Source organism: Octopus sinensis, linkage group LG29 (assembly GCF_006345805.1).
Source record: "Octopus sinensis linkage group LG29, ASM634580v1, whole genome shotgun sequence".
Lineage (NCBI taxonomy): Eukaryota > Metazoa > Mollusca > Cephalopoda > Octopoda > Octopodidae > Octopus > Octopus sinensis.
Window position 1 is genome coordinate 3468421 of NC_043025.1, and position 17705 is coordinate 3486125.

The window sequence follows — 17705 nt, forward strand, 5'->3', positions numbered from 1 at the left end:
CCCTTTTTCGTTTAGATTCACCTTGGCATTGGAAAAATAATTGCGTTGAAATTAATGGCGGTTTATGATGGTTGGTGTATCGCAGTTCATTGATTGTCAATGATATTACGTACAAACACCCTTCCACCACCGTCAAGTGTCTGCCTTACTCACCTATAAAGGGATCCCTAGTGTTGCGTAACTGCCCCGCTGTTCCAGTTAATGTTACAGTGCAGGGGCCCCTAAGACTGTATAACGATGAACTGAACAACCGATGAACTGAACACATTAAGTTCCTTAAAGCTGGAGTCGTTAATTAACTTCCGGTGATTCATTAATTGTTTTGTGACATTTAATTTGCGTTTAATGTTTGAACTCAAATCGATTGTAATTCCATTAAATTTCATGTTAAATTTTTCATTGCAGGGAATATCGCCAATATTTCGAAAGAGGCATTGAATGTTTCGCAGAAATCAGTGTATTTCAAACAACAAGATATTGACTTGGCTGTAGATATTCTCGAGAAAATTGTGCCATTGAACGCATCGGCTGACACAAGACTGAAAATTATACGTGGTATAAACAATATAATAAACACACCAGAGAAGGTTTTGGCTGAGGCAGAACTATCTAATAGAAGTATCAGCAGGTAATATTCAAATCTGTTTTCTGTGTAGTAGTAGTAGTAGTAGTAGTAGTAGTAGTAGTAAAAGAAGAAGAAGAAGAAGAAGAAGAAGAAGAAGAAAGAGAGAGAAAAAGAAAAGTAGCAGTAGCCGAAGCCATATTTGGAGCGGCACAAATAATAAAATTTGCTGCATCAACGCTAACCTAGCAACAACGAAAGTAGTAGAAGCATCAGTAGCATACAAGCCTTGTTAGCTAAGCTAATTAGTGTAATTACACCTATAGCTAATTACGTATTAGAAGCACACTGTTAATTAAAAATCGTTTTCTTGATTTTCTCTTCAGAATGCTGGGCATTATAAAAATATTGCCAAAAACAATTCCACTGGAAGAGCAGCAAGTCAACGTTTTATACTCAAATCTTGGTATTGGTGTTTCCAAAGTGAATCAGGATAGTTTCGATGGTCTTTTCTATGGCGTTTCCTACGGAACTAATGAAACGGAAGCAAACACACAGGTACCAAATGTTCTCATGATTACTCTCTCGTTAACCATTTTGTTATAAACACCCGAATTGATGGAATACATTTGAATTGGAAAATAATTTCATTTATTGTCGTATAAACTAGTTATTGTATACACATTATCTGATGCAACTTACAATTTTAAATATAAAACACACACACACACACACACACACACACACACACACACACACACACACACACACACACACACACACACACACACACACACACACACTCACACACACTCACATACATAGCAGACAGATTAAACAAATCAGCTGCAATGCTAACCTAATAATTAGAACTTACAACTGACGGCATTATTTTTCTAATCGTTTGCTTCATCAGAAAAAAATTACATCATCATCATCATTTGTGCAAGTTTCATCTATATTATATCATCCTCATGATCATCATCATCCTCCTCCTCCTCATCATCATCATCATTTAACGTCCATGTTTCATGCTGGCGTGAGTTGAATGGATTGACAAAATCCGGTCTCCCCTGGGACTGTATTGAGCTACAGTGTCAGCCTTGGCTTGATTTCTGTGGATGGCTGTTGCCCTCCCTAACGTCACCCACTTTACAGTGCGGACTGGATGCCTTTCTCATGCCATTGGCAGTGCTGAAGGCGCATGGCTCAGTCGTTAGTATGTTGGTCTCACAACCATGAGGTAATGAGTTCGATTCCCAGACTGGGCTGTGTGTTGTTTTGTTGAGCACGTTGCTCAAGTTCACTCAGCTGTAGAAATGAGTTGCGAGGTCACTGATGCAAAGCTGTATCGGTTTTTGCCTTTCCCCTGGATAACATTGGTGGAGAGGGAGGCTGATATGCATGAACGACTCCACGAACAACCTCGCCCGGACTGGTGCCTCGGAGGGGAACTTCCTGGGCGCAATCCCATGGTCATTGATGAAAGAAGGGGTTCTTTACCCTTTACCCATGGCACAAGGATGTAATTGAATTTTGAGTGGCTGACATGACTGGAGGCGTGGGCAATGGAGAATCTCAGTTTTGGGGAAGGTAATGAAAATAGAGGAGGAGGAGGAGATTGGTGAAAAAGCAAAAAACAAAAAAAGAAAAACGGCGGGGAGCAAGAATTAAATAAAACCATTGATAGTTAAGATATAGTGAGATAATGCGAAGTGCAGAGGATAGAGAAGTTGCACAGTGACAGAGATAGAGGTAAGAGGCACGTAGGACTGGATATATTGAGTGACGAAAAGTAAAGGGATTTCGATGGCAGATGTAAGAGGGTATTCAGGGCAAAGAAACGTTCATTGGAAATAGGGAACAAAAGGATGATAATCCTAGACAACAAACCTCAACTTTTTTGTTACACACACGTCAATTCCTGATTCCTATCCAATTTCTGATGCTAATTTCACAACTGACATCTAAATTGTTCTATCACATCCAGATTTTGTGTAATCGAAATCCCTTATTTTTCCTTTTTTTGTCGCCTGCTTCTATTACGAAAGCCGTCTAAGTACTTTTCCATGCCACGTTTTATGTTAAGCATACATAAATAATTAGTGAACAGGTGTGTTTTTTCCTCCTTCTTCCAGCTTAAAACAGAATTCCGCTGGAGGAGTTACCATCCCTCCGCCCAACCAACCAACCAACACCCACCCACCCAAAGAACGTTAGTATTTTGTTGTCACTACCGAAAGGCGATTTCCTGTTCCTAAGGGAAACTTTAGTATTTTCCTCTTAATTTGTTATTTGTATGAAGACGAGTTCTCCTTCTGCAGGAACCAACAATAATCTCGCATCATATTTGGGTTGAAATTACCTTGGGATCTGTTTTCCTTAACTGAGATCTGTTGGTGGAATCGCTCATCAGGCTTGTCGTCCAGTCTCCTAGTTTTTTCTCATTTAGATTAAATGTAAACGATAAGTCGAGGATGACACTGCGGATCTGAGGTCAAGTGAAACCTTCAGCTTCTAGGTTTGCATCTGTAAAAATTCCTTTGATTTATCCTTTAATTATTGGAAACCACTACATTGATCATCCATACTCTTCATGAAATTCTTCAAAGGCCCAAGTGTAATGTGAAGTGGTGGAAGATGGTCTTTCTGAGGGTCAGTAAGTGCTGGGTATTTCACATTGTGATTACCAACATGTTCAGTTCTAGATGGCCAATCACGTTTTTTGTTGTATTTCTTGCCATCTCTGCTGTTCCATGGACACAAAAAGCAGATAACCCAAGAAGTAATAATACAACTTTAAGGTAGTCACAAATACTACATATGTGGTCCTTATATTTGATGAAGCTTAGTAGCAGTTCCATAATTCATAAGTCTCATTAAGATCAGTGGCTAAAGATATTGAAAGATTTTCATTGCTGTTGTACAGTAATAGAGCTTTAAGACAAGCTTCCCTAGAGTCAATAGACAGTCTCCATAGTTTTGGTTCATAGCAAAAGTCAATCCTTTCCCTCAAACCACTGATATCGTGGCAGAAACAAATGTTGTCCTCGTCTAAGTAAAATGATGAAAACTGCAGATGGCGAATAGGAACTTTGGAGTTTCGCTGGAGAAAATTCCGATCTTGAGGTCTGGAACCGTGCAACTCTACCTTTTCTTTTAATAATTCCAAATTGGACACTATGTCATTTAACTCCATTTGACTTCCCAAATGTAGGGAGCTAGTTGCATCTGGAAAATATATGCTATTCTTTCCCCTATTTCTATTTCACTATCAAACTGGTGAACTGCTGTCTTCAACAACGAATCTACTTGGCTGTCATACAGCGACTGACCGTTGGGCAATTGGCAACTCTTGACTCAGTGTGGCTAACTCGGGATAAATTTTATTGATCAGAATCATTAGAATCTGCATATAGTTGTCAAGCAAAAATTGCTTTCACCTTGAAAAGCAAACACCATATCACTGGCATTAAGATTATTAAAACCAAAATCTGGACGTGGTAAGAAATCTTATTAAGTGATTGGCATTTCACACAAAATCTAGACATTATAGAAAAAAATGTAATTATAGATTTAAAATGAGAATAGCAAAATAAGCGAGGAACACTTATTTGGTCTTCTGTAACAAAATCTTTGTTGTTTGTATGTGATAGAAGTGTTAGATGAGAGATAAAAGAAGTGATTCCAAGGAAAGGGATAATTAGTAGCACAAAAGGGGATGGAATATGTGCAGTTCAGCTCTTATATAATTACATCAACTGAGGAAATTATACCATAGTCAGGGGTGATCGTAGTGTGGGTGATGTGAAGATGAGTTGGTGGGGAGGTTTGACAGATACAGATTGAATCCGTGGGAATAGATAATAAAGATATGCTTTTAAAATCCCAATTTGCTTTAGAATGACGGTTCATCTCGTGTCGTTTGTCGTCATTTTCTGCGAGAGACTCAGCAATGGCATGGTTGGTTTTTCACTACTGCCTCCCAACCGTCTTCACTATACCAGTGCCGACGCCCCTCTTTCTCTCTTGCACCTTATATCTCATTCATTTTGCCCTGTTTTTCTCTCAACTTATATGCACATTCTCGTTCATGCAGACTGATTCATATATATATGTACACATAAATATATACACACACACCAATACACTCCGTTCTCACCACTCAACATTTATATATACGTCCGTTAATATATAATATCATGCATTCGCAATTAAACACCAAAAGTCGTCCAGTTAAATGTCCAAAGCACAACAGTGTAGTCTCGTTATACAAGATCTTTCATATTTCTTTTTAATCTTAATATATTTGATGACAAATTATTAACACAAATTATATTATTAACACAACCACAGAAAAGTACAGAAAGTTGTGTTCTTCACTATAAAACATTTCTTGTGCCTGCTGCTAAATGGCTTAAAATTTCTGTGGCGGCCACAAAATGCCATACTCTCAAACCTAACCATTCAACAACTTTGTCTGTGGACGACGACACTTCTGTTTATAGGGTTATATTAATGAGTCTAATTGTTAAAGAGATACTAGGTTAATTATCTTTTCAAATTCTTCTGCTCCTCCATCATCTGTCCTATATCTTTTTTTCTACATCTTTTAAATGCAATAAATAAGTGTGGTAACAATGGTGGGAGAAATAATGTTCTTTATGTGTATTTACTGCTGCCGTCAACCAATACACACACATACACATGCGCGTGCGACTACATGAATACACACAAACGTATCTCTCTCTCTCTCTCTCTCTCTCTCTCTCTCTCTATATATATATATATATATATATATATATATATATATGAAAAAACAAGTCAAAAATAGAAAATGCTAAGATGATTTTATAGTGAATCTTTCAGTACCGGTTTCGGTCATTTCGAGACCTTTTCAACTGTAACGATTAAATAATTAAATTTAGAAAAATTTAGAAAAATTAGAAGAAAGGTTTTTTTAAAGGAATACTTCCATAGTAGTGTTCAGATATAGGTGGCATTCTGCCTTTCTCTGACTCCCTTGTTTGCACTTGTGTATTCGAGGTCGTTGTGAGTTCTTGAGGGGGTGGGAGTGGGAACGACCTCGAATACACAAGTGCAAACAAGGAAGTCAGAGAAAGGCAGAATGCCACCTATATCTGAACACTACTATGGAAGTATTCCTTTAAAAAAATCTTTCTTCTAATTTTTCTAAATTTTCTAAATTTAATTATTTAATCGTTACAGTTGAAAAGGTCTCAAAATGACCGAAACCGGTACTGAAAGATTCACTATAAAATCATCTTAGCATTTTCTATTTTTGACTTGTTTTTTCATATATATCAACTCGTGTGTTCCTTTCCACCCTTATACATATATATATATATATATATATATATATATATATATATATATATATATATATATATATATATATATATCTGTCTGTATTGTGGATGGTGGATTTGTTCTTTGTGGAGAGTGGTTCTTCGACAGAGTGATATTTCTGTTTGGCCAATATCCTGATTACCGCACCCTAACCAGATAATGTCATAAATTAGGTTTTCCGAGGCACAGGTGAAATTTGATTTAATCTTAAATATTTCACCTTGTTTGAAAAGTAGAAAATGATGTCAATGGTTAAAAACAATGAGATAAACATGATTCTGCACCAAATTCTTCCGTATTCATGTCTCTGCGAACCCGAGAAAGAGATTGAATCAAAAATAGAAAACTACTGGACAGACCAAGAATTAGTTGACCAATGCAAAACACCCCAATGGTTGCTTATGAATGAGACAGTAGTAGTTTTTTGGTATTGATAGTTTTAGCTATTATATGTGTTGTAATATTGAAGTTGTTGTAGAAGAAGAGGTTACAACAATAACAACAGCAACAGTTGTCGTAGTGTTATTTATTATTTATCAATTTCAATTTTCATTTTATTTTTCTCTACCAGCTCTTTAACCACTCATACTCTGACCAACAACAAGATGATATACAGACACTTTCCTTTATTTCCTTACCAAAGAGTTTACCAAAACATCTGAAAGACGAACAAAGATCAACCCTTGCAAGAGTAGTATTTTACTCCATGAGGAATGATAAGCTCTATAGAGTACGGAACAAAACTTTTCTTCTTTCTGTTTGAATTCATTGATACGTTTTTTTTTATAATGGCTGAAACGATATTAATACAACATAACTGCCAATGTTTACATGTATGTACTCATCTATAGATGATAGTTTGTGTGTAGATCATTTATAATGCATAGAGAAACTCAGAACGGCGCTTGTTCTGAGTTTTGTCTCGGATAGACTTCGCTTAAGGAATTTGGTGTATTAAAAACACAGAGAGGGCATCAACGATGTTTCAGTTTCATTTGGCCGCTACAAAGCGACGAAGATCCCAGGCATCCTGAGTTAATCCAGTCTCTTTATTCCAATATAAGGCATTAAACAAGCTAAACATATGCTGATTCATGCAGAGGTTGACCGGGTGTCAATTAAATCACAACATTCTCTTGAAACAGCATAAGATTAAAGTAAAAAATGTGAACAACATTTGTAAATGAAATACAAATATTAAACAGTTTTAGCAATAATATTTTGTCATAAAGATCTTTGATTTAATACACCAAGTCACTTAAGAGACACATCTGTGAGAAACGCATAAAGGCAAACAAACAAACACACACACATTCACTCTACGTCTCTCTCTCTCTCTCTCTCTCTCTCTCTCTCTTTCACACACACTCACTCACTCTCACTCTCACACTTACACATATTCACACACATAAACCCACTCAAACAGATACACGCAGTCAAACACATACACACACATACACGCATTACACACATACACACACATTCACACGCGCACGCACACACTCACACACATACGCACCCATGTATAATATCATTCTTCTAACGTCCATATTGCCACGGTTGCATGGGTCGGGCAGAATTCAGTGACACAGATTTTCTATGGTCAGATGCTGTTACAAACACCAAATATCATCTGCTTCAGGCGAAGAAAACTGTTCCTCTGACAGAAAAGGTTTTCAAGAAACAAAGAAGCCCGCTTGTATGACGGTGATCCAAGTTTACAACTTTTGCGTAATATTAAGACACGGGAACACAAATAGCAAACACATATGTTTCATCTTTTATCTTTTATCTTTCCTTGCTCCAGTCAGTGGATTGCGGATATTCTGGGGCACCACGTTGATGGGATTAGTCAAAGGAATCTGCCACACTACTTATATTTTTAAAGCGGGGTAGATTTTCTAAGAATCTAATATAATAGATACGAATACTAATATATGTGTGCCAGTGTGTCACATTTAGACCCAATCTCTCACTATTCAAATACACTTCTATTATTCCTCATGCTGGGATGAGAGTAATAGTAGGCATAGAGACTGTGAGGGCGGTGGCGAAGACAGACAGTGAGAAAGAGAGAGAAAGAAAAAGAGAGGGAGAGAAAGAGAGAGAAAGAAAAAGAGAGGGAGAGAAAGAGAGAGAAAGAAAAAGAGAAGGAAAGAGAGATAAAGAAATTTAGGGAGAGTTGTTGATGTTTCATTAAAAGTAGTAGTGTTGATGGTGGCAGTGGGATTAATAATAAGAAAGAGAGAGAGAGAGAGAGAGAGAGAGAGAGAGAAAGTGGGTATGTGAGAGGAAGAGGGAAATGTTGTACAACTTTGTTTAACCATGTCTCTTTGACAGAAATTCCCGTCGCCAACATACTGAACACTATCATTTTTGTTTTATTTTTTGCTTTCTTTAATACATATACATATATACATGTTGTCTCTGATTCACTATTTATAACATGATACTCATCTCTGTAACAGTGGGTCTTATTTTTCTAATTTGTAAATATTGTACTAATGTTTGTTCATACAAAGACACGAAATTAAAAGAAAGCTGACTTTATTTTCAATGGAAAACACCGAAATTACACAGTGCATGAACTCATAGGCACACATACGCACACATATACACACACATACACACGCTCGCACGCGCACTATCTTCCTTCTTGGCACCTTAAGAAAAAAATGCTTTTAGTGATGACAGCATCGCGTCTTTCTTCATTATTTTCTCCATTATTTTCTTAAAAGAAGTTACCATCCTTGAACTCCTGTCTCATGTCAGTAGCTAGGCAATGGTAAAAAACTGAAGAAATAATGGGAAAAAACCCACTCCAAATTGAAAAGAAACTATACTGGAATACAAGATAATATGACGGATTTTGAGTATGAATATTATGGATTATCGCAGTAGAATATCAAAGGAAATATATATGGATTTAAAAACTCTCATCAAAAGTAGTAATTTTTAATTTTTATTTTGCATTTCAAACAAAGACTATTTTAAAATTTTACTTCAAATTTTGAAAAAAAAACATCATTCGATATATTATACAATATTCATATTTTATATCTCTGAAGAGCAGAAGAGTTGTCTATAAATGCTTATCAATATAGGATATCATTATAGGGACAGCTCTTCTGCGAAACGATCGTAAGATGCTTAAATAATTAATTTAAAACTTTTAAACTATCAAATTTATTTTATACATTATTTTCGTATTTTTAGATGTATTTATTTATATATATCTTTAATACAATAAGTTCTTTCACACGAGTATATCTTTATGATGAGTTTGGATATTAATTTCCTTATATTAATAATAATAATATATTAAATATATATATATATATAACAGTGATCAACGCATCCAGGCATCCCAGAGATTCCGGCCTCTTGAACAGATTCATCAACATATTCGTTATTCTGTAAATATGTCACTGTTCTCCTCGAGAGAATTCGTATTAAGATCTTGTCTTTCACATTCAATAAGGATATCGGCCTAAACTGTTTCATAGTCTCTGCATTGACCTCTTTCGGCCGGTATATACTTTCTTCCTTACACCAATCCTCTACAAGAGTCTATTCGCGCCACAGCTGTCGGAGTAGGGTGAAGAGCTTCTTTCGCAGACGATTGCAGTACTTGTAGACTTTATACGAGACGCCGTCATCTCCTGACGCACTCTTTGCTCTAGCTTTTCTCACGAAATAATTCACCTCTTTCTCCTTGATGTCTCCAATGTGAAATTCGATATCAGGTTCTAAGAGATGCTTTTGCCCATTTAGAAGTGACTGTGGCTGGAAACGATGCGGATCGCTTTAGGTTTCTTTCATATGAACATCCAATTCTTCTTTCGTGCATGATGAAGTTCAACTCTTCGGTTTAGTGAACAGCTTCTTAGTAATCTCGTACGGATCCCAGAAACTTCCCTCGAGTCCTTTTGGCGACACATTTTTTTGTACGATAACAGTTTTTATAATCTAAACACCACCTGTATGAGTAAATTAAAATCATTCCGGGCTGAATCTGGACGTGCAATCTGGAAATTTTGGATTCCCATGTTTTCATTATTGCGATTATTTTCGGCGATTTCTTTTTTACATAATTTTTTTTTTGCGTGGAATATGGTCATCATTGGGATATGACTCTGGAGGAAGCAATTGCAACAAATTCTCCAAAACAAGTCAGAGATCTGTTTGCAAATCTTCCCATTCGGACACACTTGCTTAAAACCCATATACTAGTTTAAAAGCCGCCCGATAGAGTGGCTTTTAAACTAGTATACATACATACATACATACATACATTGTTTCAGCCTTCGAATGATGCCACCCCGCTGGGTAACCGAGCAGGCCAACAGAAGAAAGAGTGGGAGAAAGAGTGGTGAAAGAGTACAGCAGGGATCGCCACCTCACTGTCGGAGCCTCGTGGAGCTTCTAGGTGTTTTCGCTCAATAAACACTCACAAGTCGAAACCGCAATCCTACGACCGCGAGTCCGCTGCCCTAACCCCTGGGCGATTGCGCCTCCACACACACACACACACACACACACACACACACATACACACACACACACACACACACACACACACACATATATATATATATATATATATATATATATATATATATATACATATATATATATGTAAGCATGTGTATACGTTTCTACGTATGTATTCTGCATTTTCATCTGTTTATGTGTTCATGTTTGTAGGTTTGTATGTGTACTTCTGTCTTCTTCTCTGTGTGTGTGTGTGTGTGTGTGTGAAGTGTGCATGTGTGTATATGGGCATGTGTTTCAGTATTCATTTGTGTATGTGTGTGTGCTTGTTCGTCCGTAATATCTAACTACCTATCTATCTATCTATCTATCATTTTACTAACATATACATTTACCTACACACACACACACACACCACACACACACACACACACACACACACACACACACACACATATATATATATATATATATATATATATATATATATACATATATATATATATGTAAGCATGTGTATACGTTTCTACGTATGTATTCTGCATTTTCATCTGTTTATGTGTTCATGTTTGTAGGTTTGTATGTGTACTTCTGTCTTCTTCTCTGTGTGTGTGTGTGTGTGTGTGTGAAGTGTGCATGTGTGTATATGGGCATGTGTTTCAGTATTCATTTGTGTATGTGTGTGTGCTTGTTCGTCCGTAATATCTAACTACCTATCTATCTATCTATCTATCATTTTACTAACATATACATTTACCTACACACACACACACACACACACACACACACACACACACACACACACACACGCATAAACGTCTACATAACAGCCTACTAACAAGTCTACCTGTGTTTATATAAACTGTCTCTCAGCAACCCCCATAATGATGTTTACTGTGAACCACACCTCTGTCTCTTTTCATCACTCCCACAATTCACCTCCTGTCCCACCTTTACCCTCTGCCATTCTCTTTACTCACTACCTTCGCATTCTTTTCCCCTGTTCCATTTTATACTTACCTTCGTCTACCTGGATGGCACACCCTGTCACCTCGTTACCATTGTCTATATTGTACTGTCACCCAAACACATTTAAAGAGGTGTAGCCCTGCATCCTCCCCTGTTGTCAGGCACTTGTTCTTGGCCCTGTGTCATAGTTTAACCTATGAACAGAGCCTTAAGCTGAATTCGAAAAAGGCTACTTACCGGGAAGGGTAGCTGCTGTAAGGCCATAAGTGTGGCAGCAGGATGCGGCACCTTGCAAAATCCCTGGAAAACAGTCAGAAGATATTGTTAGAGAATTTCATTTCATTAACCCCAATTTCTGACCTCCTAATTCCTACCATGTGTGGGTCAGGTTGAGAAAGACATCAGCCTGCCTACCTGCCTGCCTGTAGGAGCAAGGCTGAGCTGGTTGCTAAGATTAGAGAGGTGTTCAAAAACCAGGAACCCGGTAAGAAATGCATTTGTCAGGTTCCGGAGGTGTCTCACGACGGTGGTGGGAACTGAGTATGGGTACTTGGAGTAAACTGTTACTTTTTAGCCATAACGTTGTGGATATTGTTTTGAGTTTTGAAAATGCTTTAATATTTGGAAGGGATATTGTACTTTCCTTTCCATTTTATGAAAATTGGCAGATTTAGCTCGGACGCCGTGCATATATTTCGTTTTGTATTTGGCTTGCAAGATTCTTTATGTGAGTTTGCGTGTTGAAACAATTTTTGTTGAGACTAGGGATAGTCATATATATATATATATATATATATATATATATATATACAATATGTTACATTACTCGGTAGTCAAGATAAAACTCTGAGTTTCAGATGCCGAAGTGGAAATCCACAACACCATCTCTTCGGTTATCTGGCTATTTGAAAACGTTATGAAAAAATACCGTTAAAAATGAAGGGAAATTACTCTGTTATAACTCTGCTTTGCCTGCGTACTTATACATCGCTCGCATTTTTCGTCATAAAAATTATATAAAAATACATAAAAATATATAAAAATATATAAAAATATATAAAATCTTCTTGGGACATTACACAGAAAGCATGTTCTATCCGTTTTCTTTAGGGGACCAAAAACGTAACAGAAATTTAGTCACATGTGGGCATGATCCGAAAAGCTCTGTCCTTGTATTTAGACATGTGGTAGGGTCTAAGCTGCTTTGCTAGATAAGCCATCTCTCCATGTCGCATAAACCGCACCTTCCGCTGCCGTTGGTATAGGGCTTACATCTGGCCAAAATCTTCCATTGTATGTTATAATCGACACCTTTATCTCTTAAAGACCAAATATGATTGGATAATTGTGTCGCTTTTCTTTTGTTCCAGTGCCTAAAGCTCAAAGTGTGGTTATTGAACCTGGCCTTGAAATTACCCTCTGTCAGGCCCACGTATTTCTTCGTCGAAACGGTGTCTTTAGTGGTTATAGAGTTTACGGTAGCTTCATATATGATGGTCTTGGACATGCAAGCTCCATTTAGCGGGCACAATTCTTTATTCCTGCATGAACAGCTGTTTTCTTCTTGTGTTTTTTGTATGTTATGATTGATTATGTTTTTAAAATTGGTAGTTGAACTAAAACTAATTTTTAAATTGTGTCTATTGAAGAGTTTCCTATAAGCATGGTTAACTGGAAAATGTCTATCTATCAGTGCTAGGAAATATTTACCTATATTGAAGGCCACCTCGGGTGAGTAAGGGGGCGTAAACCAGATGACCTTCCTATTTCTATTATTCCTTTTCCTTATTGTTGGGCTGGTGATAGGTGTATATTTTATTTTTTCGCTAAAACCACTATCTTTTAAAGCTTTATTATAAACTGGGGCAACGCTATTGAAGATGTCCTCATTAGATGAGAGGCTAGAAATCCTCTTATTAATATTTTTAACTAATATTTCGACGAAGAAATACGTGGGCCTGACAGAGGGTAATTTCAAGGCCAGGTTCAATAACCACACTTTGAGCTTTAGGCACTGGAACAAAAGAAAAGCGACACAATTATCCAATCATATTTGGTCTTTAAGAGATAAAGGTGTCGATTATAACATACAATGGAAGATTTTGGCCAGATGTAAGCCCTACACTAACGGCAGCGGAAGGTGCGGTTTATGCGACATGGAGAGATGGTTTATCTGGAAAAGCAGCTTAGACCCTACCACATGTCTAAATACAAGGACAGAGCTTTTCGGATCATGCCCACATGTGACTAAATTTCTGTTACGTTTTTGGTCCCCTAAAGAAAACGGATAGAACATGCTTTCTGTGTTATGTCCCAAGAAGATTTTATATATTTTTATATATTTTTATATATTTTTATGTATTTTTATATAATTTTTATGACGAAAAATGCGAGCGATGTATAAGTACGCAGGCAAAGCAGAGTTATAACAGAGTAATTTCCCTTCATTTTTAACGGTATTTTTTCATAACGTTTTCAAATAGCCAGATAACCGAAGAGATGGTGTTGTGGATTTCCACTTCGGCATCTGAAACTCAGAGTTTTATCTTGACTACCGAGTAATGTAACATATTGTATAGATAAATTTCCTCTATTTACATAATATTGAGGTCTCTTTCTTTCTTTTGTTATCTTACCGTTTTATCAATATATATATATATATATATATATATATATATATATATATATATATATATATATATATATATCGAGGATGTGGGGGGTTTAGTTCACTGGTGATCAAAAGAATAGTTATGCAGAGTAAGTGCTATAATTGGTCATCCGTTAGTTTCCAAGTTCACGGCTGAGGCTGGAGCTTGGGATACGTATTAGGATGCCGTGTTAACAAGTATATATTAGAGAGAAAGGACAACAAAAATCAAGGCAGGAGTCATTTATCGTAATTGAACTTGGATATCGTTTGTGCTACCCCAGCTTTTTCTGGGATGTCCCCACTGATAGGCTAGCATACCCGTACACTGCATATTCCTTCATCGGAGACAAGGTGAGTATGTATGAAAGTTCTAGGCAGGGAAACTCACAGCTTATAAAGGAGTGACTGTGTGGTAAGTAGCTTGCTTACCAACCACATGGTTCCAGATTCAATCTCATTGCGTGGCACCTTAGGCAAGTGTCTTCTACTATAGCCTTGGGCCGACCAAAGCTTTGTGAGTGGATTTGGTAGACAGAAACTGTAAGAAGTCCATCGTATATATGTATGTATATATATATATACGTGTGTGTGTGTGTGTTTGTGTGTGTGTGTGTGTGTATGTGTGTTTGTGTGTTTCTGTGCCTATCGCTTGACAACCGATGTTGGTGTGTTTACGTCCCGGTAACTTAGCGCTTCGGCAAAAGAGAATAAGTACTAGGCTTACAAATAATAAGTCCTGAGTTGGTTTGCTCGACAAAGGCGGTGCTCCAGCATGGTCCCGTAAAAATGACTGAAACAAATAAAAGAATATAAATAAAGACTGAAAAATTTGATATATTTTTAATTTTATGTTACAACACCCTAACCATTAGGCTATGGGCACTCACTACATACATGCATACATACATACATACATACATACATGCAAACATACATACATACACATACATACATACACATACATACATACATACATACATATATGCATACATGCATACATGCATACAGATACACACTATACACACGCAGAGACTCACACACACACATATATATACACATCTATACTCACAATTGGGATTAGAGAACGATTTCAACCGCTAAATTCCCCTCAAACTCTTATTTATCAACCAGAGTCTGTGTTATATATTTATTTACACAAGGTGCTAAGGAGTGAGTTTGAACGCCGGACTCGTTGATTACCAAATGATCTTGTTAAGTACCAGCAGCGTTTATCTAAACAATTTCGATGTAAAACGAACTGTCCATTCCTTAGAACGAGTACAACCGTCATGTATGGACACCTATGGAACATTTGATTGAAACATATATTGTATTACAAGCTTAAAAGCCGCCCTGTCGAGCAGCTTTTAAGCTAACTCCTGTGGAGGGCTCTTCATAGGGCCTTGGTCACAACAATGTCACTTCATGCATTAAGTACATATTAAATATTATTAAACGTGACGAATATTTTTCAAGCAATGAACAATCTTCATTAAAACAATGATACAATTTGTCGACTTGGAATTTATTGCAAAGCTGCATGATAAACAACATAATTTGTCGTCCCATTCGAGGGTCAGTACAATTTTATTTTTCTAGCCTCTTCCTTTATCTCTCTCTTTCTGTTGATTGTTTTCAACCATCACCATCACCAGACCACCACCATCGCCGCTACAACTGCCATACATACATTATTCAGATTCCTGACGCCACTACCATCAATTCCTTTGACTTTGCCGCCTTTCCCTCCACCACCATCACTGTCTTTCACATCCTTTACTTTCACCGTCATGTCTGACCGCCTTGGCTATCACCACCACCACCTTCACCTCCGCCTATATCACAACTACAGCTCATACTATTACTATAACCCCATTATCACCACAACCACCAATCCATTATTGCCCTCACCGTCTCTATGATAACTATTACTCTCACTCCAACATGAGGAATAGTAGACGTGTCATTGAATAGTAAGTGAAGAGGTGAAAGTGTGACACACTGACACACAGAAATTCGTTTTGGTATTAATTATTATAGATTGTAAGGTGTTAAGCTGGCAGAATCATTAGCACTCTGGACGAAATGCTTAGGGGTATTTCGTCTGCGGTTACGTTCTGAGTTCAAATTCCGCCGAGGTCGACTTTGCCTTTCACCCTTTCGGGGTCGATTAAATAAGTACCAGTTACGCACTGGGGTCGATATAATCGACTTAATCCGTTTGTCTGTCATTGATTGTCCTCTCTGTGTTTAGCCCCTTGTGGGCAGTAAAGAAATAGGTATTTCGTTTGCCGCTACGTTCTGAGTTCAAATTCCGACGATGTCGATAAAGTTAGTACCACTTAGGCACTGGGGTCAATGTAATCAACTTAATCCCTTCCTTTAGATTTGAGGCTTTGTGCTTCCAGCAGAAACGATTATTATAGATTGTTGAGCTGGCAGAGTCGTTAGCACGCCGGGTAAAATGTTTTGCGGCATTTCGTTCCTTTTTATGTTGTGGGTTCAAATTACGCCGAGGTTGACTCTACCTTCCATCATTTCGAGATCGATGAAATAAGAGCAGCGGGGTTGATTTAATCGATTTACCCCTCCTCCAGAAATTGCTGGCCTCAGACCAAAATTTGAAACTAATATATATTGCATTAAGTTGTGCTGCTGACTAAAGTAACGATTGTGTAATGGGATAGATGAGTGCTGATGAAAGGGGGAGCAAGCCCCCGAAATATGATAAATACAATCATTACCCATTTTCATCTTCGATCTCATTGTTTTTCATCTGACGTCTTGGTAAGAAATGTTGTAGAAATAACCTTCACAAAGTAATGTAAAAAGCACTGTACATAGCGTTGACTTAAAAAATACATTTAATATAATTTCTAGTATAGCATGGTTGCATAAAGAAATACCACCTACCTACAACTCATTAATATTTACATACCAGCTTCAGGAATGCGTTTAGTATGTTAATTGGTATATCCAATGACTGAAAGCGGTGGCTATATAAGCAATATGTTCGGAGGCGAGAATGGGTTAGACCGGTGCTGATGAAGAGGAAAAGCCCTCCACAATATGGCATATATACGCATTACACATTCCTGTTTTCGATTTCATAGGTTACATCTGACGTCCCGATACGAATCGTTGTAACAAAAATCAGTGTTGGCTAAAATTTCTATTTTATATCTGTAGAAATAACCTTAACAAAACAATACTAACGTCTGATCGTTTCATGCTTTAATAATGTTTTCCATTGAATAAATTAATTTACTTAATAACATCTCTTCACAGGTAACACAAAACTCCAGTGCCAAAGGAAATACTGAAATTAACAGCCATATTATTAGTGCCAGTATCCCCAACGTTTCAATAAGCAACCTTGATGAACCAATTAATATATCATTCAATTTAATAAACCAGGTAATTGTTGCTGTTTATGTTCATGCCATCACTAATCCAGTAGACCGATGAGGAAACACATCCCAGCCGTGACCATCACATCATTTTATATTTCATTAAATATTTCCTGAACTACTGCATTCAATATCGTGTTCTTCCGTTGTTATGACGATGCAGTGTAAATTATGAGAAAAGACAAAGATCTATAAACAAGATGAAATGGTCAGTTAAACTATGTCACAGCATCCGAGGTGGAGTTCA

At 37.2% G+C, this 17705-nt stretch overlaps 1 protein-coding gene across 1 annotated transcript in view; it reads left to right on the plus strand.

Annotated features, from left to right (window-relative positions):
• The window catches only part of LOC115225984, a 98593-nt gene that overhangs the window by 47958 nt on the left and 32930 nt on the right, over positions 1-17705 (plus strand). Inside the window, exons 11-14 of the mRNA XM_029796958.2 lie at positions 406-628; positions 949-1120; positions 6504-6662; positions 17337-17465. Coding sequence (XP_029652818.2) covers positions 406-628; positions 949-1120; positions 6504-6662; positions 17337-17465 — 683 coding nt within the window. The remainder of the gene's footprint in view (positions 1-405; positions 629-948; positions 1121-6503; positions 6663-17336; positions 17466-17705) is intronic.